The following is a 23,968-nucleotide window of genomic DNA, read 5'->3' on the forward strand; positions in this document are numbered from 1 at the left end:
TCTCAATTTAACTAAAATATTTCTTAAATATATTTTTATAATCGTTTAAAGTTTCCAAATAAGTAACTTAAAATAACTTACAATAACAATAGTTAAAAACAACTTTATATAAATGATTATATTGTTAGCTTTAAAATAAAAAAAAAACAATGTTTGATGTTTTAAATAATTATAATGATAGAAATTAAAACATTAAGCAAATAAATTTTAAAAAATTAATTAACAATAAAAACAACTATAAATAACATCAAATCATATATTATATTTAATTTTATTCATGTGTAACTCGCGGGTAGAAGTCATTAAAATTATTATATCAAATTTAACAACGACGCTATTGTTATATTTAAAAAATCATATATTTGTAAAGACTTCAACTGTATAGGTGTTTCTGCGTAATGCGCGGGCATTCACCTAGTAAAAGAATATGTTTAATCTCCTATTGACAAGTGTCATACAATTAGAACATCTCATTAATGTTATATATCCTTTATCATGTCACTTGTCAACCTATTAATTATTCATTTCAAATTTTAAATTTTTTCATTCTAATTACATTAAACTAATAATTGATTCTTTTATTTAAATTTCAAATTTCAAATTTTCCCATTCTAATTATATTAAATTAATAACATTAGATTGAAAAATAAAATAAAATTAATACATATTATAAGATGATATAACTTCATGTATTTATTTAAATTAACGATTATAATTTTATATAACTAAAAAAATATCTCTTAAATAATAATTTATTTAAAATAATTAATTAATAATTTTGACTTTTTATATAAAAGTTTAATTAATTTTATAAACTAGTATTCTACCGAAATAAATTATTTTTATCCAAAACGATGTAAAAACACTAATAAACTAACTAATAAGTTGTTTTAATAATCACCATTTTTATGAATCTCGGTAGGTAACTTACAATTTTGAATTAAACGAAACAAAATTTGTTTGCTGTTCTGTTTCTCGTGAGTCGTGGCTACCCTGAAAGGCTGAAACGACGAGAGAAGAAATGGTTTAAGGGTTTTGGCAACCCTGAAAAGAGAGAAGAAATGGTTTAGGTTTTTCTTGGTCTTCTTTAATTCCAAATACCTGCAAATAAGTATATCAGTCTCAAATGTTCCTTTGAACACGAAGACAACAGCTGATCGCTGATGCCATCATTTCCAATGGTGTGGAGGCGCTTCCTTTGCACCCAGACATCTAACTTCTCTTTCTTCAACCAAAAACCCGCCGCCGTCCGCCGTCCTCAATGGCCTATAAAACAGGTCACCAAGTCTAATTTCGTAGATTCACTCGACGAAATTAAGAACCACATATCTGAATCAGATTTTGTGGCGGTTTCGTTGAAGAACACTGGTTCTTACTCGTCCCCATGGCATCGAATTCTGCCCTTCGACACCGCTGAAACCGCATACCTGAAGGCCAAGTATGCCGCCGAGAGGTTTCAGATTCTTCAGTTTGCTGTTTGCCCCTTTTCTATTAGGGCTTCCAATAAGCTTACAGCTCACCCGTAAGTCTTCATTAATTCTATCTCGCTGTTTACATGCATACATCTAATTCGGATACATCGAAATATCCTTGAACTTGAATTGATATTCCAGAATATATTGATCGCCCCAATAACACTTATGAGAGCAATAATAAACAGATTGATGATCAAAACTGTTTTCTCAATTCATCTGTAGGTTCAACTTCCATTTGTTCCCGAGGGATGAACTGAAAACAGGGATGCCCTGTTACAGTTTTTCATGTCAACCATCGTATTTAGCTTCAATGGCTCGAGATGATTTTGACTTCAATCTCTGCATAAATGATGGTAACCCCCATCTCTTCTTCTTCCTCAAAATGGTCCGATTTCTGATCAACATGCTTCTATCTGAGTTCCCTTTTCTTTACCCTCTCCTTTTAAGGTATATCTTACTTGTCCAGAGCACAAGAATCAGCAGCAAAAATTCAAATCGAGAATCCAGTTTCAAATGATTACGTGACCCAGTCTCCTTCATCTCGTTCAGTTGCAGATAATGTATTTGTTGAAAGGATTAAATCTAAAGTTGGACACTGGATAAGTGCTTGTACACGCTCAGATACAAGAACTGATGGTAAATAAAGAAACACTGAATACTGATATATAGCTTTCCAGATTAAGTTCTGTCCACATTAAGTCAAAAACCAAAAGAATCTTATTATTATTAATCACTTGTTGTTTGCAGATGCTTTAGTTAATTCTCTCAGGAAACTTATCTTAGGAGGTGAAGATTATGGATCAAGACCTTCTTTGAATATAGATGTTTGCAGTGAACGTCAAGTGCAACTTGTATTTGAGGTCTATTCTTGTTAATGCAATAATTTCAATACTTTTTTTAAGGTGGAATATGCTTTAGTTTTTACTTATAATATTAATAGCAATGTATTGGGCATGCTACAGATGGTGAAATCCCAGTATGAAAATGTTGTGCCATTAACAATTCCTGCAAAAGGAGGAGGAACCCAATCTGTTCGAGTTGTTTTAACAAGTTCAAAAGAAGATAGAGATCTTTTTAAGGTAGTATACATCGGTGAATTATTAATGTTTGACTTTCAATGATTCAATTTTGACTTCCAAATTGTAGACAGAGCTTCAAGATATAGAAGAGGAACAAAGCAAGCGAATTCGTGGCTTTCGGGAGGTGATCGATTTGATTTCTGCTTCTCGGAAACCCGTCATTGCTCACAACTCCCTTAATGGTATGTGTCCATATCAACAATTTACGATTATGCCCCTTGTATTTTCCCACCTTGTTTCATCTTTTTGAATGGGACAAAAAGTTGCAGCTTTTTGAATATCCTGATCCAATGCATGCCAAACACAGTACAACATGTTCTTTGTTTTTAGCTTTTTGTTTTGTTTTATGCAGATTTTGCATTTATTTATTCCAAATTCTTGTCTCCACTCCCATCCACAATGGATGAATTTAGAAGCTCATTGCACTCGGCTTTCCCTGATGTACTTGACATCAATCATCTAATGAAGGAAGTGGGCCCTCTAAGTAAATACAACAATTTACCTTCAGCTATTTCCTACTTGAAAAGAAACTTTTTTGCACCTATAGAAATCGAAATACCTCAAAAAGGTTAGTCACGTTCTTATTTCCATGGTAATTTGTACATATAATGAATAAGCTTTCTAAGGAAATTTTTTATGATAAGGATGAGAAGGGCATTTGTCTTTTGCACATACGAGATATCGAGAACAAGTCTCCGTCTCACCTTCTTGGGTGGGACAAAAATGTTCAATTTTTGTCCCATTGACATCGGTCACAGAGTCTCTATCCAATGCATACCAAACACTATGGAATATGTTTTGTCCTGCTTAACAAGTGGGGCCGTAGGCCCCATTTATTGCGTAGGACAGGACAAATTATACAGGTTATACTGCATTGGACTGAGACTGTGTGACCGATGTCACTAGGACAAAAACTGAACTTTTTTGTCCTACCCAAAAAGGTGAGACGGAGACTTGTTCTCGATATCTCGTATGTGCAAAAGACATAAATGCCCTTCTCATCCTTATTATAAAAAATTCCTTAGAAAGCTTGTAAGATCTAATTACTTGTATCTTTGAACAGCTAGCATAGAGGAAAACAAGAACCATGGTCATGATGCTGTGAGAATAAGCGAATTATTTGCTAAACTATGCTCTATCCTAAAAATCACCCACGATAACGGGCCTTCATCACTTAAACGCCACTTAAATGTGTTCAACCAGGGCTCTAATGGCTTCCTAGATGAGGGTGATGACATCAGTATATGGACTCATAATCCCAAAAAAATCAGCATCGACAATCTAGTATTTATATGGGGTTTCAGAGGCGGCATATCCGCCGGAAAGTTAAAGAACTTGCTTTGTAATTCCCACGAAAGGTTATCGGAAGATGATCTTTTTGATGTCCGATTAGTGGACAAGAATTGTGCGGTTGTTGTGTTTTGGAAAAGTGGACTGTCAGAGTGGTTTCTTGCCGCCATTGATTCCGGTGAGGAGCTCCGGGAACTGGCGGCGGAAGGGTTCATGGGGGCAGGCTATGAAGCTTATAGAAGGGTCTGTAAATTTGAGGTTTTAGGGGCAGATTTGGCGGATTCGTTAGCGGAGTGTAGGGTATTGGAGGGTGGTGAGGTGGAGTCTGATGAGGTGTATTGGAACAGTGAGCTGATGATTAATTTTGATGATCTTTGATTCTTTTGACTTTTGAAGTCAAACAAAAGCCAATTTTGATGATGTATTTGACACTGGTAACTTTATAATTATTGTAGTTGTAAAGATGATTTATTGATAACCTTTGAGATAATATTCCAAGAAAAAAGGAAAGTGTTGGTAATAAATGATTTTAATGTAGAGAAAAAGACAACTAAATTCTTTAATTAACGAATTCAAAGATTCATACATTAAAAACTAGTAAGGAGCTATATAAACCATTACATCAAAATAGTCAAAATTGGGTTTTGTAACCAGTATATCTAATTGATCAACACTTTGTTGTTTCTAGAGACAAATCAATTAATAAAATATAAGAACTATTTATTTTATATAAGTCAAGTGTCTTTCATCAATCCATGTAAGAAGCTTAAGTACATCTATACCATTTTGGTAAAACAATACCCATACAATGACCTACCATATCCCAAAGAGACCTCACTAATGTACAGTCAAATACTAAATGATTGGAAGTATGCTCTATATGGTCCTCACAAAGAGGGCATAAAATAGATTCCAAATCAATACCTTGATTTATCAAATTGATTCTAGTCTGCAATCTATTATGAAGTATCCTCTAAATGAAAACATTGATCTTCTTTGAAACATACCTATTCTAATGGGTGATCAAGAGTAGCATCATCAATATGAGTTTGCATTGTACAAACTGAAAACTCATCCGTTTCATCCAACACCAATATCCATAAGTTGAATAGGGTCAACTTTCTTTCTCAAGGTGTTATATCTAATAATAAATACATTTTTCATGAAACTTTTTACATGGTTTCACAATGCTAGCCCACACTTTGGAACCTTTCACTTGATGATCAATCAAAATAATATCACATCATCATTCACATCAATCCAAATAAATCCATTAAGCTTGGGTCCTCCTATATCCACGAATTTTTCGTATATTTATTGCATTGAATTACGTGTCTACACTAAATCATTCAGTGAATGCTTTTAATCATTATTTATCAAATTTTCATTTAGAGTCCTTTAATATAGGTCAAATTTATAATTTACCCCTTTCTAAAGTTTTACATATTACTTTAACTTTGTAAAGTTATATATATTACTTAAATATTTTAGTGGTTCCTACTTTTTATTATATATATATATATATATATATATATATATATATATATATATATATATATATATATATAAATATTAACGTTTGGTATTTTATTATGAATTTAAATCCATTTTTAATAAAGTTTATTTTTTACTATGATATATTTTATCATTTTAAATTTATAATTTTGACGACCGATTAATTTAAGAATTTTTAACTCGTTTCTAGAAACATCTATTTAACCACCCTTACGTCAATTGTTATATATAATAAATTAACGTCTTATGTCACGTCTTAAAATATGTCATAGCTCGCTTATAACTTTTCAATTATTTTTACGCCCTACAACTTATAACAATAAAACACCACAACTTATCAATTATTTTTAGTAAATTGTCAATTATTTTTACGCCCTACAACTTATAACAATAAAACACCACAACTTATAATAATTATTTTTAGTAACCCGCCGAGTAAAAACTGATTTATAAACTATTATTATCGTCAAATGTTGATAAGGGTTCAATTATAATGTATTAGTAACTTGTCAATTATTTTTAAGCCCTACAACTGTTATACCCCCGGCCGAGGCGGCGGAATATAAGGTTTGATTTGAAAATCAAATATAAATGTAAGGATATTTAATGAAAATAATATATTTTATTATTTTCAAAATTCATATTGATCGACCAATTTATAACTTTATTAAAATTTCAATTATCGTATTGATATGTGTGCCGATAAAATGTATTAATATGTGTGCCAATCATTTTATCGATAAAATATAATATTACAATTTTATACCTTCGGTTTACGTTGTAGTTGTTGAGTCAAATTTTGAAGCATATTGCTGATGTTGTTGAGTCACAATACACAGGTATAAAAGCGAGTCTTGCGCATAACAAAATTTTGATTGTACATCGGTATTACGAAATACCACATCAAAAACCATTGTGCCATTTCGTTTCAATTTATGCACTTGATATCATTTTCAAAGAATATGAGCGGTCCAAAGAATTTGGATTTGTTTATAAAAATTGTGGATGTCAAGTACGTACAAGTTATGGGCTGCCATGTGCGCATGAACAAGCTATATTTGTTAAAAAAAGGTCATTGTGTACCGCTTCATTCAGTAGATAAGTTTTGGAAGAAACTTGATTTATTAGAATGCAAATCGTTAGAAGATGACAATTTGGGTTGTGCAGTTGAGGTAAATATGTTTAATGCTCATTACGAAAAACATTCAAGACCTGTTAAGTTAAGTTTAGCATGAAAGCTACTGAACTTAATCACGCCGTCAACAACTTCACTTTATGAACCTGCTACTCACAAAACTACTTGTGGGCGCCCCTCCTTAAAGAAGAAACTTTTCAAGATCATCACGGTCTGCTGGATGAGAAACTGTTTATGCTGCTCACCTGAATTCCTACATTTCTCCATTTGCAACACACAATAATTGTAACAATTCTACAGTTATAATATCTGATAATTAATAAAATCAAATTTATGTTTTGTTGTTTATAATTATTAAGATCTCTATAAATTAAAAAAAATTGTTTTTTTTTTAATTTAACAAACTTATATATGTGCGATTCTGATGTTTCTAATATATATATATATATATATATATATATATATATATATATATATATATATATATATATATATATATATATATACACTAGGTTAAAACCCGTGGAACCCACGGGTGTTAATTTTAAATAAAATTAAAAAATTGATTATGTAATAAAATAATACACCATTCATTTATAGTTATAATAGCAATGTATTGGTAACTTTTTACCAAAAAAAAAACAATGCACTTAAAGCTTTTACCAACATTGGATATATAGCATTGGATACATAACATCTTACTTTGAGTTATATTTCTTGCATTTAACCAAATCATGGTCTAAATGTAATATATAACAATGTACTTTTATTATTCTGTCAAATATAACATCTTACTTTGGGTTTTATTTTCTTTCATAATTTAATTAATTTTTTTTAAGCATTGTACTTTGAAAGTACAATATTATAATTATGTATGTATTTGAAATAAGTTTCCCTTTCATGCAAAATATGAAGGTGACAAAAAAAACCAAAAAATATATAAACAAAGATGGTCCTTGTTTGAAATAATTAACAAAATTGGTTCAATTTTAGTTTTTCTTGTACATTAATAGTAGAAATAACTAAACACAATGTATTTTAATAACTTTGATATGTTTTTAGATACTCAACTAAAATAATTAAACATATTATACAATGAGTAAATGATACACGTTGGCTTAGAAGGTAAAAATGCAAAAACAGATTTTCAGAAAATGTTGACTTCTATGGTAAAACTAAAAAAATTCAACTTCAAAGTTAACATCAATATTTTTAGATTTTTAGAAAATGTTGATGGAACATTAAACAAACTACAAATCCATGAATATTAAGAAACAGTTAGTGTCATAAGACTATTAAAACGAACACTTTTATTGGGTTTGATATAGGAAGTAAAATATCGAACTTCTAAATATCTTAGTCCTAGAAATTTCAGAAAAAAATTGATTTATTTTACATCAAATATTTTATTAAGATGAAAAGCCAGTGGGTGACCGGGAAAAGTATAAAAATTGAAAGAAAACACAAAGATACAATTACGTAATGAGTAAAGGAATGCAACAACAAGATTTACAACTCAACAAACACTAAAAAATAACAACGAACTTTAGAATTTAGATATTAGAGAGAATAGATCTTTAACAGCACAGAACAACAATGAACCATAGAGATTCAATAAGATGTAGAATATAGACGAAATGCAGCATAAGCAATTCAAAAGTCAAAACCTGAAGCTCGACAAATTGAGAAAAAAATTTGATTACCATGTTAGATAAAATAAAAATTGATAGAACATCTAAAACATGGTTAGAGTAAATATTGGTTACATGACCTGTGAAGAGCTCAAGTTCAAACTTTCAATTCGAACCTTTATAGTTTTACTTCCGAAATCAAACATCTATTTTCAAAACCAAAATCCATGCCAATCCTTTGAATTTATTAAAAAATGTTCATGAGAACCATAAATAACTGAAAAGCCAGTACATGTACATTTAAGAGGCGGTTAATTTCTAATCATGCAGATACTGTAACAAGTTCAAATGAAACCAAAACCTTCAAATTTTGTTTGCTACTTGCAAGTTGATCAGTAGGAGAAGTTAATAATGAGTTCATTCGTAACTATGAAATTTGTTCTTCAAGAAAACATTTGTTGATCAAAGATCAGAAAACAAAAAACAGAACCTAAGAAACGTCCTAGGAAAAGCCTAAAAAAACATCAATACCTTTACATATTCAAAACCATAATAGGAATTACACAAATAAATGATAGAAATCTAAAAAAAATCAATGTAGAAATCGATAATTAGCTCATACTCATGTGATACATAGGTGTAAGGTTATTCCTTATTATGAGAAAAATTATAACAAAGCAAATCCATAACCAAAGGTAAGTTACTTACAACCTCTATATCAATTATTGTGTTCCATTGAGTGAGTGATGTGTGTGTGTGTGCTCATAAAATAGTAAGAGAGAGACTTCAATGGTGGCATCCGTAAACAGTTGTAATAAGGGAATCGGGTGATTGAAGTCGGTAGGTGGTTGTTGTTTGGAAAAGCAAAGAAATGGATGTTACCTATTTTTGTTGATAGCAAACACAATAAAATTCTCTTTCCATAATCCCTGCTCACATCAAATACAAATGTTATATCAATATCTATATTCTTTAACGAAATAAAGAATTCAAAAAACACCTTCTTAGTTTTTTACAAGAATCAAACATACCTTCAAGCCTCATGCCCTATAATTAGAAGAAACAGAGGAGTCCAACCCTAAAGGATTCATTGAACAGAAGATTAAGAATTTGATTTTTTAAAGAGATTAAAGTCAAAAGGCTAGTATAGGAAGCAAAAGTTGGCAGCTATATTTTACCTGAATCAAATCTGCATGATTTGTAGTGGTGACATTTTTATCTTTTGCTCCGTTAAAATCCATAAAAATAAATGTCTGGTATGGTTAGTAACCCGTGGATTGACCAAAAACTAAATTTGTCACCTTCAATGCATTGTAACAAATAGTCATTTTCACAATGTCCCGACAATCTTAAAAAAATAAATAAAGTTACGTTAATAATCAATGATGATACCTATGATGTCGATCCTATAATCACTTTCCCAATCATAATCCACTTCTCTTTCTTTCCCTTCCCCTATCCTTGTCACGACTTTTGAATAAATTTTGTTGATTGTTGGAGAAGCTGTCATTTGCTTATTTGCTTCATAATATGGAATAACATTTTAAACTATAACTTGAATCATAATATGGTAGTTACTCAGAATTGGTGAAGTACAATATATTAGTTAGTAAAAAAGAATAATGTATAATGTTGTAGTTAAAAGAAACATAGGTTCTCTAAAGATAAACCACCTGATTATATACCCTTATGAAAATTGTTGCTGACAATAGCACCTTTCACAAGTGTTCCCTGCAACAAAACCAAATTCATCTGCAAAATAATTCCAATTAATAGAATGATGAATTCAATCAATCAATGATTAAGTTCCCATCTTTTTATCAGAATTTACCTCAAGATCCAGCATATGGTATTGATTTTTGGTGCATATATATAGAAATTGCACATAAATGAAGGTCTTTGTTTCCAAAGAATCAACAAAAATTAGTTCCCACAACTAAAAACTTGTTTCATGTAGTTTGGAAGGATCAACCAGATGCTATTACGTGTTTTGCTTCAAGCATTTAATCAAACACCTGTTGTGCATAAAAAACAAAAAATTTGCTCATACTCATGTATAAATAGAAAACCAGGAAAAAATTATTCTTACATGAAATCAATAGAAGAAGCAGATGTCTAGGTTAGAGAAGAAGAATAAGAAGAAGCAAATTACCAGCGACCATTGGAGCAGTGATTTACCGAGATTTATGGCACTAAATTGAATGTAATCCTAATTTAAGGTATAAGGCATCAGAGTTTTTAAAGGATCAGAGCATATTAGGGCATACATCGGAGTTTTTGAATAAGATTTAAGTCGTTCTTTTTGGATATTAGATTGGAATTCCTGATTTCATGGGATTGAGTTTAATTGATAGAACAAATAGGACGAATTTCATGAGGGATATTGCAAGATTACCTTTATTAGTTATGCAGATCTTGCTATTAAAAGGAAATCTCGGTAATTTTGGAGCTGAGATCTTGTGTTGAAGTTGGAAAGTATTATCAGTGTATCTCTTCCAATCTGTATCATTTCGAGATTATTCGTGTAAATCGTGTTCAAAGGAGGAAGGGGTATATTATGCATTTCACTTAGAAAAAAATGAGCGGGAAACAAATGCGGGGATGAGGTTAGAAGAAGCCACGTGGCACAAATGTACTGTTTTATTATAATAGAGGATATATATATATATATATATATATATATATATATATATATATATATATATATATATATATATAAACTAAAGTCGTAAAGTATAAGGTTTAATCTAAAAATCAGTATAAATACAAAGGCATTTACTATAAATTTGAAAAGTAACATCTTTATGAATGCTTCTCTCTCTCTTTCTCTCTCTCTCTCTCTCTCTCTCTCTCTATATATATATATATATATATATATATATATATATATATATATTAAAGTCTTAGAAAATAAAAGATTTGATTTAAAAATCAATATAAGTATAAGAACGTTTAAGGTAAAATGAAAAATGACATTAATAATTTTGAATAAATATTTTTTAGGGTAAATTACACCGTTGGTCCCTCGTGCACATGCCAGAAAGCATGTTTAGTCCCTATTTCCAAAATTTAACTCGTGCAGTCCCTCGTTGTTATTTATCTTGCATGGTTAGTCCCTATGCACGTTAACTGTTAACTCCTTCCGTTTAAGCTACCCACGTGCCTTGCACGCAGGGGCATTTTCGTCTTTTCAGGGTTTTTATACATGAACCAGTATGGCGCGACTTCGATAACCGATCATTTCTGATTTCATCCTCCGTCGACCCTTAGCATTGCACGAGAAAACCCTAGTTTTCTACGATGGTGAACTGGAGGATTAGGCAAGAATGGGAGGAATACGACCTCCAAAGCTCATACGGTAAAATTTTCTACATTTTCAGTTGATCTTCCATTATACGTTCCTAAAACGTAATTTTTTTTGGGTTCGCAGCTGACAATCCAAGTATGTTCTCGATACGATTGAACTATGGTGGAGTTTTTACGAAGTTTCCAGGCCGCAAATACATAAAGGGGAAGATGAAATATATTGATGGCATTGATAGTGACTTGTTCTCGGTGCATGATATGGACGAGATAATGGAATTGCTTGATTGTGTGGAACCAGGTAAAAGTATTTATTATCATTTCAAACGACCAACCTGGGATTTAGATTTTGGGTTGTATGCTTTGGGTTGTGACGAAGATATAAACCACTTTAGGTCATACGTGTATGAACACAAGGTGATAGAAGTGTATACAGAGTTTTGGGAAACCAAGCTCCATACGTATCAAATGTCCCCAAACCCTGCAAAGATAAAGATACACGAAATTCCTGAGTCCCTTTGTCGTAAAAGCTTGTTATTGACATGGTCAAATTCAGGGGATTGTCCTAGTGAAGAAGCCCCTGTTTTTGAGAATGTAGAAACTATGGACGAACCCCCTAGTACATTACTTGAAACAACCTTGGAACAACCCCTTGTTACATTGAGTGAAACAGTTGAGTCAACCCCTGCCTATATACCAAGAATTGATAGCCCTTTGACTGAACCAATGATAGGAAGCACATGTCCTAATGTTGATGGTTTGGGTGATACATTTGAATGGTGTGAACCTTTTGGTGGGACTCCTATGGAACAAGATGAACCAAATAGTGAAAAAGCAGGTGAAGACAGTCAAGCTAGTAAAGACAGTCATGATAGTGATGACACTGAAGATAGTGAATACAGTCAAGATAGCGATTACATAGTTGATGAAGATAATTTGTTAGATGATCCAGAGGTTGATATGAAGAACTTTCACCTCAACATTGACAAATAGGTGGAGTGGGTTGGAAGTTTTCCTGATGATCGAGATGAAGCAGTAGAAGGTGATGAAGAATTAGAGGTTATAAACACTGAAGAATTTGTATCTGCATCTTCATCAGATGAGGGTGAAGCTAGTAAAAAAAGGAAGAAGATAAGAGATTTACGAAGAGCACATAAGAATGAAGCAGCTGCTGTCAAAGATCCATTTTACATCCACCAGACTTTTAGCACAGCCAAGGAAGTTAAACAACAAATTTATCTTCATTCCATACAGAGTAGAAGGGAGTTAGACTTCGTCAAGAATGACAAAAATAGGATTAGAGTGGTTTGCAAAGGGACAATACCAAACCTTGGGATATTAGAAACAGGTGGGACCAGCAAAAGTAATGACAAAGTGGGACCAAGTCAAAAGAAAAAGAAAGTGAAAGATGGTTCTATTCATAAATGCCCATGGGTCCTACTAGTGAGTAAGTGGAAAAAAGACATTAACTGGACTGTTAAGACCTATGAAAAGCAACATACGTGCCTTCAAACAAGGAAAATTAGGGCATGTAACTACAAGTTTCTCTCTGAACAGATTGTTGACACAGTGGAGGCAAACCCAGAAATACCACTTAGAGCATTACGTGAGATGCTTGAGAAGAAATACCAACTTGGATTGTCAGACATGAAAGTTCATAGGGCGAAAACGAAAGCCCTGGAATCAATTAGGGGAGATTTTGCTGCTCAGTACTCATGTCTAAGAGACTACTTACAGGAGGTGCAGAGTAGAAATCCAAACACCACAGTCAAACTTCAAGTGCAAAGTGAACCATGTTATGCATCTGAGACCAGGGTATTTGAACGAGTATACATTTGTCTTGGTCCACTGAAAAGTGGATTTGCAGCAGGGAAAAGAGATTTACTAGGGCTTGATGGTGCATTCATGAAGGGTCCATACCATGGTATGATCCTGACAGCAGTGGTATGTGCATAATCATATTTTAGTATTTGATTAATGTTTGACCATAGTTAATTGTTTGCTTATTACTGTGTTTGACATGATAATTCAGGGTTTAGATGGGAACAATTGCACATACCCTTTGGCATATGCAGTTGTTGAAGCAGAGAACTTTAATTCATGGACCTGGTTTTTAACTAACTTAGGAGATGATCTTGGTTTGTATGCAAACTCCAACTTCACTTTCATATCAGATAGACAGAAGGTAAATAAATTTCTCCATTCATTTTCACATGCATGTTTTACAATTCAATAAGCAACTTCACTCTTTTGATGATTTAGGGGTTATTGCCTGCACTTGAGAAACTTTTCCCAGCAGCAGAGCATAGATATTGCCTAAGGCATCTTCATGAGAACATGAAACGTAAATGGAGGGGCAAGGAATTCAAGGATTGTCTTTGGAAATGTGCAACATGTACCACCATACCACAATTCAACAGTGCCATGGAAGAACTAAAGAAACTTAACAGTGAAGCATATGACTGGCTTAATTCTATTCCACCTAAGCACTGGTCCAGATCCCACTTCTCAGGTATATAATATTATGTTTATAAGTGTATAATTTTTAAATATAATCTAATACAGTTGTGTTTTATTAGGGAGGGCACATTGTGATGCTGTGTTGAATAATATGTGTGAGAGTTTGAATAGCAAGATAGTGAAGGGTCGTGATAAGCCAATTATCAGTTGCTTGGAGTTTATTAGGGAGTATATCATGAGGAAAATTGTCATGGTTCAAAAAGAAATTGATAAAGCTAATGGCCCATTAACTCCTACAGCCACTAAGACCCTTGAAAAAATTAAAGAAAGGGCAGCACAGTGTAGGGCAGTGTTCTGTGGCAATGGGAAGTACCAGGTTACAAGTGAAGGTACTAATCAGTATGTGGTTAATATGGACCAACAAACTTGTTCATGTAATAGGTGGGAACTGACAGGCATACCCTGCAAACATAGTATAGCAGCTATATGGGATATGAGGCTCAACAATGAAAATGTTGGAATACCTGAGACATGGGTACACCCAACTTATTGGCTCAAGACATGGAAAGAAATGTATGTCTTCAAAGTTGAACCTATTAATGGGAGGTTATTGTGGGAAAAAAGCACATGTCCTACCAAGTTGATACCACCAAAGTATCGTGTCCCTATTGGCAGACCAAAAAAAAGAGAAGAAGATCTGCAACAGAAGATGATGGAGTGTCCACAAAATGGAAATCTGTAACATGCACAAAATGTGGAAATGTGGGCCATAATGGAAGGACCTGCAAGGGACAATCACAGACTGGGAATGGAACAGGAGAAGGTGCAGTAGGGAATACAACAGGAGAAGGTGCAGCAGGTAGCAGTGGTGGTGTACAAAATGGAGTTGGGAACAAAGGAAAAAGCCCCATGCTTTGAGAATTTGTAGTTTGGTATCATGATCATGAAGGATAACTATGTTTTTGTTAGGCATTTATTGCCATATTACTTTGTTGTTATGTGTTGTATTTTGATACTTTGTTGCTGTGTAGGATAACTATTTGTATGCCATAAGACTATGTTGTTATTTTGGATGTCCCTTTATGTTAATGGTCAATGGTTATCTTGGATATTTTAGAGTTTTTGTCCTTTTTAATTGTTATATTGGATGCTAGTATTGAATGGTATATTGCATATGTTGCAAATACCACATTTTCATTAAATTTGAACACCAACTGATAACACCACATTATGATTACACAATATATTGCAACTAAAATTGAAATTTTTTTGTTAATACAAATAACATTACAAAGAGTCTCCATTACAATATACACATACCAAAATACTAACAACTTCATTACTTAACCTACACTTTATATATAAGGACTGAAACAAAAAAAACCCAGCTAATAACTAGGTAAAGCTTCAATTTGCGATTTTGTTCTTCAAGTTTCATCCTAAACGCCATACAATCACAGTCCTGATCATAATCATTCACCCATCCTATGAACTTGCATAATGGTCCCTGAACCAATTAAAGTAGATGAAGAATTAGGGCAAAATTAGAGAAGACGAAGAACGAAATTGAAATCATTAACCTTACCTTTACTGTACAAGCATAATAGAGTTTCCCAGGGTTTCTTTTGCTATAAGATGTGCGAATCACTGCAGTGGCTCCACAATTGCATTTAATATCGATCATTGTTATGTATTTGGAAGAAATCGATCGAACGAGGGGAAGAGACGAATGAGGGGAAGAGACGAACGAGAGGATACAGAGGAAAAGAGGGTTGCAGTGCTCTTTATAAGATTTAAGGTGTAACGGCATTAAATATGGACACAAACCCTGAAAAGACGAAAATGCCCCTGCGTGCAAGGCACGTGGGTAGCTTAAACGGAAGGAGTTAACAGTTAACGTGCATAGGGACTAACCATGCAAGATAAATAACAACGAGGGACTGCACGAGTTAAATTTTGGAAATAGGGACTAAACATGCTTTCTGGCATGTGCACGAGGGACCAACGGTGTAATTTACCCTATTTTTTATTAAAAAATCAATTTAATATGTTAAAATTGATAACTGACATCTATCATTTCAATCTAATCTTCGTGCATTTGGATTTAGATTCGTGTAGTTAGAATCACCCATTAAGCTTTTACCAATATCTAAATACAAATTAAAGGTTTTCTAAAAATAACCATAAATTTTATAGGTCACACTTGCGATATTGTAGTTTTGTCGATCTGAAATGACAAAAAAAGGCTTAGGTCCCGTTTGATAGTTTCTGTCTGGGAAAGTGTTGTCTGGGAAAGTTTTCTGACTGGGAAAGAAACCATGTTGTTTGATTGTACATCTGATTGACTGTGCTGAATGATAAAAAAAAGTAATAATTCAATAAAAAATAAATTAAAAAAAAGTTATTTAAAAAAATTAATAATCCAATAAAGAAAAGAAAGAGGCGGGGTTTTGTGTATAATTGTCGTTTCAGCCCATTCAGTCAGAAAGATATGATTTTGGGGCTTTCTGGGAAAGACATATCTTACTGGGAAAGACCCTTCTTTTGTGCAAATCAAACAGTCTTTCCGATCCATTCAGCCAGAAAGATCTGTTTGGACCCGAAAAGATACGTATCAAACGGGGCCTTAGCGAAATTTTTGCAAGCATGACCTGCGAAATACGAAAATCATAAGATTTTAGTCAAAAAATTTTTTTTTTTTTTGAAGTTTTTTGTTGTAGGAATTTTCAAAGACCATTTCCATATCAAAATAGAGTTTTAAATGTTGTAAAAATGAAGTTTTTTAGATAATTTTCACAAAAAAAAAAAAAGAAATCTCTTTCTATATTGTTCAGTGACTTTTTTTTTTTTTTTTTTTTTTTGTTTTTTAAATGAAGCCAAATTGGTATGGGACATTGATATTTTTTCTAATTGTTTGACTTTATAACCATATTTATGTTGATTCTGCTTTGTGATATGACTTTTCTTTAGCATTTTGTTGGTTGTAATACAATCCATGGCGTTAAAAAATGAATTTAAATCTAGTTTTACATCCGTATATACTAACTGGAAGTTATAGTTTTATAAAATGCTAAACTATTAACAAATACCTTTGACTCACTTTAAAATGGTAATTCTGTAGCCGCTATTTGTTTCAACGAATTCATTAAAGAAAAAAAAAGTACGAAAGAAATTTGTTTTGGAATGAGTAGAGAGGCATCCCACATCGGTGTTGGGATAGAAGATATGAAGAGGCGGTGGTGCATAAAATGGGTTAAAGGTCCGAAGTGAAAAGCATGATCCTTCAGGCAAGTTTTGATGGGATATGATGAGTGGTCAATGCTCGCATTTAAAAATGCGAGAAGGGGTGTCCGCCTAAAGCCTGTTACGACAATTGGGCATCTCAACTCAGTACCATCTGATCCCTATTTAAAAAAGAATCAATTTTTACTTCTTTTATTTTTAAAATTTTTCTCTATTTTTAAAAAAAATATTATTGTATTACTATTATCTGGAAAGCAAAATTTAGAGAATTCCAATATATTTTTATATTTATATGATTTTTAAACAATTACTAAAATATATTATATTAAAACTCTTATATTTTTTTAATATTTTTAAGGCTAATTTGGATGTTAGAGAAACTCTATCTAATTTCATGAAAACATTGAAAAATGGGATCACTATATTTTATTTTAGTATGATCAAACCTCTCTATTTTATGAAACTAAAAGACTGTAACTATCAAACCCTTTGAGAGCCGGTTACATCGCATTTGTGGTTGTCTAGGACTTATCGGTCACATAACTTCAAATTAGACAATTTTAATATATATAGAGATTTTAACACAAACAGTAAAATAATGTTTTTTTTATTAAGAGTAAGATAAAGATATGTTGAGTTTGTCTAAAATTTGTCCAAAAATAAAATTATGTATCCATAGGTTTTTAAGTTTTGAGAAAACTACAAAAAAGATTTTTTTTTTTTTTTTTTTTTTTTTTTTGATCTTAATGTATTTAAAATACTTTTTCCATTTTAATATATATATATATATATATATATATATATATATATATATATATATATATATATATATATATATATATACACACACACATCAAGATTTTTGAGGTTGCAGGTTCAAATTCAACACATACACAAAATGACACTCTCTAACCCTAACAAGACTTGACCTTTCTCGGGCATGCAAATTTTATTTAAGGCGAAGGGGAGATAAACATATACGAATAAATGTATCGATTTCTTTTTGGCCCAAATACACAACCCTTGTTCTTAATTTCTTTTTGGCCTAATTTTTTTTATCGATTTTCTTTGAACCAACATAGGCCTCGGATGAAGAAGGGGGAAGGTGTGTTGCGATATTTTGTGCCTACATGTAGTGACGCCTTAGATGAATGCATCCTTTATTGAGAAGATTATATATGGTGCAACACTTGAGGCAATAACACAATGAACGAATGCACCAAACCTTCCTTCATATGTGTCGTTGTTTGCTAAGGTTCACTTGGTGGTTTCATGTTTTATGAGTTACCCTTTCTATTAGTATAGTGTATACTTTGTATAGTTATCTATTTTGTAACTAGCCCATAGTTGATGTAGTATGGCAGCTAGTATGATCCAAGGCCTCTCTATCGTGTACAATGCATGTATTGTGTTCATTATCTCTTTTGATTGACAAGGAAATCAATCTGTAAAATGGTATTAAATCCAATAAACAAATCATCCTAAATTCACTCCCTTATTCCATCATTTCTCTTTTCTCTCCCACTGACAACTTTGTGAATGCTGACCCTAATCCTCCATCATAGTCTTTCATCATCTTTCTTATTCAATGAATGCAAATCAACCTCTCCTTACAAATCTTTTGGAAGCACCGATGACTCTAGGAGATATTTATTCTCTACTCTTTGTGAATGATATGACGTGAGCGATCATACTGATGCAACATACAATGATCACATTGAAATCGACAAATCATGAATAGAAGAAGGCGGCCTCAATAGTCAAAATGTGGTTATTCTTTAACTATTTTGTAAGGATTTCTTCACATGGTACTCAAAAGGGACAACTCCGCTAGATAAGTTTGGTCAGATCTCGAAAAATTATTCCAGGACAAAAAGAATACATGAATTATGCAACATGACAATGAATTGTGATCCATCACAATACATGATATGTCTGTTAGTGCCTATTGCTCGAAGATAAAAGATATTTCCAACTCACTAAAGAATCTTGATTTTGACTCCAAAGTGGTGGGCAAACACCTAGTAATCTATATCATCAATAAAAATTTCCTCCCAGTTTGGTTATATAGCTAACATCATTCAAAACTATTGTAACACCCAAATTTTTTCACATATATTATAATGTTATTTTCTGGGAATTTATTAGAGTATTATATAATATCAATTAGAAACCAGAGTTTCAAAAACTATATAACGTTTTCCTAGAAAGTTATCGGGTGTACAAACCATATCAAAACCATAACTAAAGCAACCATATTATAATGTACAAAATCTATATCCAATCTATACTTTTGCTGACACTATCATCACTCATACTAAAGTTTTGTACCTGAACTTAACACACTTAACATAGGGCAAATAACCATTATCTTGTCCGGTGAGTTATAATTCAATACAATATTTAAATTACTATAAACCATGTCAACCGAAATATGGTCTCATCAATAACCACGACTATCCATACTATGATCCCTTAAATAATTTATGGTTATCCATACTATGGTCCCGACAATAAATTATGACTATCCATACTGGAGAACAAATTATCAAATTGGCCCCGTCTTGGTCCATAAGGACCCTTGGGTAAGCTTGCAATCTATTTTCTTTCTCTCTCTTTTTTTACCTAACATTTATGTAACAACACAATAAATTTTACAATCAATTGAACAATACCTTTCAAATTCCAACAAGCTTAATAAGTAATTATTTCATTAGCACAACATACAAGCCATGTATTCCTATTTTACAAGGTTCTTCTCTTTTCGTTGTTCCAAGTCTATCAAAATTTCACATTAAGCTCTCTTTAGAACATATCTTAATCCCTTAAGAGCTTAATAACACTTAAAATTCAACATAATCACCCTTTGAATAATATATCAATTTGACAAACTTATGTTAAGGAACTATTAAACTTCATGAATTAAGTTCCTCCATGAATTATGTAGCACCTGTTTCCTGGTACGTAAATCTTATTTGAGTATTCTCCTTCTTTTGCCTTGGACTCGGCGAGTCATAGGTCCGACTCGCCGAGTAAGGACGGGACCCGGGACATGTTTAAGTTGGCGACTCGACGAGTCACCGTTGTTGGATGAAACCCTAAGTTTCAGGGGTTTGCACCCTATTTAAACAACATATCCGCCCCAGGCCAGCCCCCATTCACCCCCAGAGCTCCCAACCCTCGTTCTAAGCTTGTTCATTGAGAGTTTGAAGTAATTGTTGTGTGTTCTTGAAGGTTTTGAGGCAAAAGAGGGAAGTAGATCAAGAGGAAGGGAAGGAATCCAGGCATCTTTGTACTCCTTCAGCAGTTCCTTTGAGGTATAATCCATTTTCCCCCTGTTTCTATGCTTATTACTTCATTTAAGTCATTCTTGAGCCAATCCCCAAGTTTGTATGTGCAAATTATTTCGTAATAAGCTGATTGGCCCTTAGATCTAGGCATGGTTGAGCTCCAGGAGCTCAGATCTGTTGCCTTTATGGACCCTTATTGCATGAAGACCCTAAATCTACCCTTTTGGGTACATTTTGAACCCTAAAACCCTTAAGGGTGAATATCTACACGTAAAGTTGGAAACTTTACGTGTGATTCGTGTTCAAGGAGTCCAGATCTGTGAATGGCATGGACTGGAATCGAGCAAATCTGTGTATTTAGTGGGTGCATGACAACGACTCGGCGAGTCGTTCATGTGACTCGGCGAGTCTGCTCGCGAGTCTCCGAGTTTGTCCCCTTTTCGTAGTGTCGAGTGTGCAGTGAGTCACGGGGTGTGACTCAGTGAGTTGGAAGCTGAACTCATCTATGGAGGAACTCGGCGAGTCGATGCCATGACTCGGCGAGTTCAAGGCAATCTCCTTAGATCAAGAACATACTCGGCGAGTCTTAGCATAAGTGTTCATCGGATGAAGATGAACTCGACGAGTAGTTCATACAACTCGGCGAGTAGGGTGAAGGACTTGAGTATCAGTTTAGTAGGAGAACTCGTCGAGTCGTCGCCTAACTCGACGAGTAGAAATGGGACTCAGGGCAAACGTTTGGGTAGGGACTCGGCGAGTTGGAAAGCCAACTCGGCGAGTCTGACTTTGACTTAGGACATGATCAGGGGTAAAATGGTCATTTTACCCAAAGGACAGTTAGCAGTGTTTGATTGAGTATGTTGTGAGAATTGCAGCCGGAGGATTTACGGAGCAGCAGCAGCAGCAGTAGACAGTTAGTTCCTGATCAGATCAGCAGCTACTTCGAGGTGAGTTACCTTCCAGTAGCGGTGGGTCTACGGCCACAATGCCGGCCCACCAATAGGAGTTGTATGTAGATGATTGTCTCTGTGATATTCATCTAGGGATTACTACTACCTGTGTTGTGTTTATGTGCTAGTATGATACGATGCTATGTGCTAGTGACAGTAGGGGGGAGATAGTCCCCGAGATATCCGGTCGGTAGGACCGAAGGGGAGGCCAACACCCAGATATGCTAGGCAGTATCCGGTCGGTAGGACCGAAGGAGAGGCCAGCACCCAGATATGGTAGGCAATGTCCGGTCGAGAGGGCCGAAGGGGTAGGTCGGGCACCCAGATATGCCCGACAATATGTGTATGTTATGTGATTATATGGTATGTGGTACAGTGGGGGAACTCACTAAACTTTGTGCTTACAGTTTACAGTTTTGGTTTCAGGTACCTCTTCGTCAAAGGGGAAAGAGCCGGCGTGGTAGCGGCACATCATACACACACACACACTGGGTTCCGCACTTACGAGATTTTCTGGGATTTATACTCTGATATTTTGATGGTTTGTATGATTTGACTTTTAGACATGGTCTACGTTGTGTTATGGTTTGATCAAACAATGTTTTTAACTGTTGATGTTTTCTAAAGTAATGTTTTTAAAACGAAATTTTTGGACGTGAAAATTGGGTCGTTACAAGTTGGTATCAGAGCCCTGGTTTGAGGGATTCGGACTCACCTTCGGGGGGTGTCTGAACTCAAATCGAGGGATTAAAAGATTTCTAAAAGAAAATGTTTTCTAAAATTGAGAAAAGAGTTTAAGAAAGAACGAAGTGTGTGATGTGCGTGACCGGCCGAGCTCAAGTAAGTATTCCCCAAAGTACCCATACAAGTTTATGTTATGTTTATCGGCTTTTGTAGAACAGCATGCTAGAATAGGACTAAGGATCTAGGGGTGATGCCTTATGTGCCTGCTTTATGTGTTCCAGCTGTATGAGAATTGCATGCTAGTATCGAGTAGACAGCAGTAGGGTAGCCTGTTAGGGTTGTGCCCGATAGTATGAGTTAGCAATGTGTGCTAGTTCAGTTTCCCTATATGAGAGCGGAATTGATTGAGATTGTTTCCCTTGTCTGAATGCTGCTTGCTTCGTGCTATGTGGGACTCCGAATAATGGGAATTAGCCATTAGGCGAATACGTCACGTCACATGTGATCAGAGTTGAATAATCTTAGAGTACCGAATTTGATCCTACTGCGCAACTCTTGTTTGAGTCTAATTGTTGTAGGGACGAGTCGGGTACTCGAAGTATTATCTGAGTCTCGTTGCGTGTGATGGTATTCAGGTGATGGCTAATTGGCATTACAAGGAGGTCTGCAGCAGCTGAGGACTGGATCGAGTAAAGTCGGAGATTTCCTAGGGCGAGCCTGGGATGAGTATAGTAGTGATCAGCAATAGTGAAAGGGATCTGGTGGAGTCGATGCAGTCCTTGAAGAAGGTACGGATAGATGTGGAAGGTAGTATGGGCCCGTACTACTGAAAGCAGAGGATCCGTACCCGAACCAAGGAAGGCCAAGACAAGACTAGGGAACTTGTAAGTAGTGGTGAACCCTCAGGAAGTATCAGTATCTCTAATGATTGTTGTGATGTATTGCAGAATGGTGGTACTTCGATCGAGGCCGGTAGATGGCGGTTCAGGAGAGGGGTCAGGTTCGGGATCAGGTTTCGAGCCGGTAGATGAGGGACTACGCGAGTTCATCGCGTCAGAGATCACCAGAGGCATCCTTGAGTCGACCCCCATCCTCTTTGGGTTGATCAAGGAAGGGATCATGGAGTTGATGGAGGATCGCCTGCGGGCATTCAGGAGTGATTTGGCATCTAGCCAGTCGGGATCTCGCACATTGTCCTTCAAGGACTTCAGGGGCAGTGGTGCACCGGATTTCCATGGGGTGAAAGACACCATTGCTGCCAGGCGATGGATTGCAGACATCGAGTATGCACAGTTGACTAGCTTCTGCCCCGAGGGGTCGAAGGTGAGGTATGCAGTAGGGTGTTTACGGGACCGAGCCCGGGATTGGTAGGAGTCAGTGGGTGACTCGTTGGGAGCCTCAGCTATCGAGGCTATGACCTGGTCGGACTTTGTGACCAGGTTCAGGGCAGAGTTTGCGCCGGCTGTCGAGCTTCAGCAGCTGGCCAGGGAGTTTCTAGACATGAGACAGATGACGGAGACTATGGTGGAGATCACCGCCAAGTTCTGGGAGAGGGCTTTGTTGGTGCCCCAGTATGCTGGTGACGAGGATATGAGGAGGACTCGTTATCATGATACGCTACGAGCTGACATCCGGGAGCATGTTAGCTTCTCGGCTTGCCCTACCTTGGACTCTATGATCACCAGGGCGAGGGAGAGGGAGATAGATTTGGAGCACATCCAGAAACGGAAGGCAGAAGAGGGTCAGTCAGGAGGGGCTTCGGGGAAGAAGCCCAATGGACCAGATGCGGGGCCAAAAGGCCAACAGGGACGGGGACGCTGCAGGAAATGCGGCAAGGCGCACGAGGGAGCGTGCCGGTTGGGATCATCTGGCTGCTACAAGTGCGGCAAGTCCGGGCACTTTAGAAGGGATTG

The 23,968-nt window shown here is 34.9% G+C and overlaps 3 protein-coding genes and 1 non-coding gene across 4 annotated transcripts; 3 read left to right on the forward strand and 1 right to left on the reverse strand.

Moving 5' to 3' along the window:
• Positions 1–946: 946 nt before the first annotated feature.
• On the forward strand, positions 947–4,334 carry LOC111900121 (poly(A)-specific ribonuclease PARN-like). Its single transcript, XM_023895994.3, has 8 exons — positions 947–1,522; positions 1,698–1,828; positions 1,923–2,111; positions 2,223–2,335; positions 2,438–2,554; positions 2,622–2,736; positions 2,907–3,122; positions 3,618–4,334. Exons 1-8 carry the CDS (start codon positions 1,164–1,166, stop codon positions 4,220–4,222), a joined length of 1,845 nt encoding a protein of 614 aa, XP_023751762.1. The 5' UTR covers positions 947–1,163; the 3' UTR covers positions 4,223–4,334.
• Positions 4,335–11,425: 7,091 nt separating this feature from the next.
• Positions 11,426–15,003, forward strand: LOC111900229 (uncharacterized). Its single transcript, XM_052766574.1, has 5 exons — positions 11,426–11,483; positions 11,556–12,382; positions 12,422–13,372; positions 13,468–13,613; positions 13,691–15,003. The coding sequence occupies exons 1-4, from the start codon at positions 11,426–11,428 to the stop codon at positions 13,543–13,545; spliced, it is 1,914 nt and encodes a 637-aa protein (XP_052622534.1). The 3' UTR covers positions 13,546–13,613; positions 13,691–15,003.
• A 131-nt stretch (positions 15,004–15,134) lies between these two features.
• Positions 15,135–15,902, reverse strand: LOC111900231 (uncharacterized). Its single transcript, XM_023896104.3, has 2 exons — positions 15,474–15,902; positions 15,135–15,395 (listed from the first exon to the last, which is right to left on the reverse strand). Exons 1-2 carry the CDS (start codon positions 15,696–15,698, stop codon positions 15,237–15,239), a joined length of 384 nt encoding a protein of 127 aa, XP_023751872.2. The 5' UTR covers positions 15,699–15,902; the 3' UTR covers positions 15,135–15,236.
• Positions 15,903–17,187: 1,285 nt separating this feature from the next.
• LOC111900130 (small nucleolar RNA Z279/snoR105/snoR108) lies at positions 17,188–17,293 on the forward strand. The gene has a single exon (XR_002853129.1). It is a non-coding gene; the product is annotated as a small nucleolar RNA Z279/snoR105/snoR108 (small nucleolar RNA).
• The last annotated feature ends 6,675 nt before the right edge of the window (positions 17,294–23,968 follow it).

Source organism: Lactuca sativa, chromosome 8 (genome assembly GCF_002870075.4).
Source record: "Lactuca sativa cultivar Salinas chromosome 8, Lsat_Salinas_v11, whole genome shotgun sequence".
Classification (NCBI taxonomy): domain Eukaryota; kingdom Viridiplantae; phylum Streptophyta; class Magnoliopsida; order Asterales; family Asteraceae; genus Lactuca; species Lactuca sativa.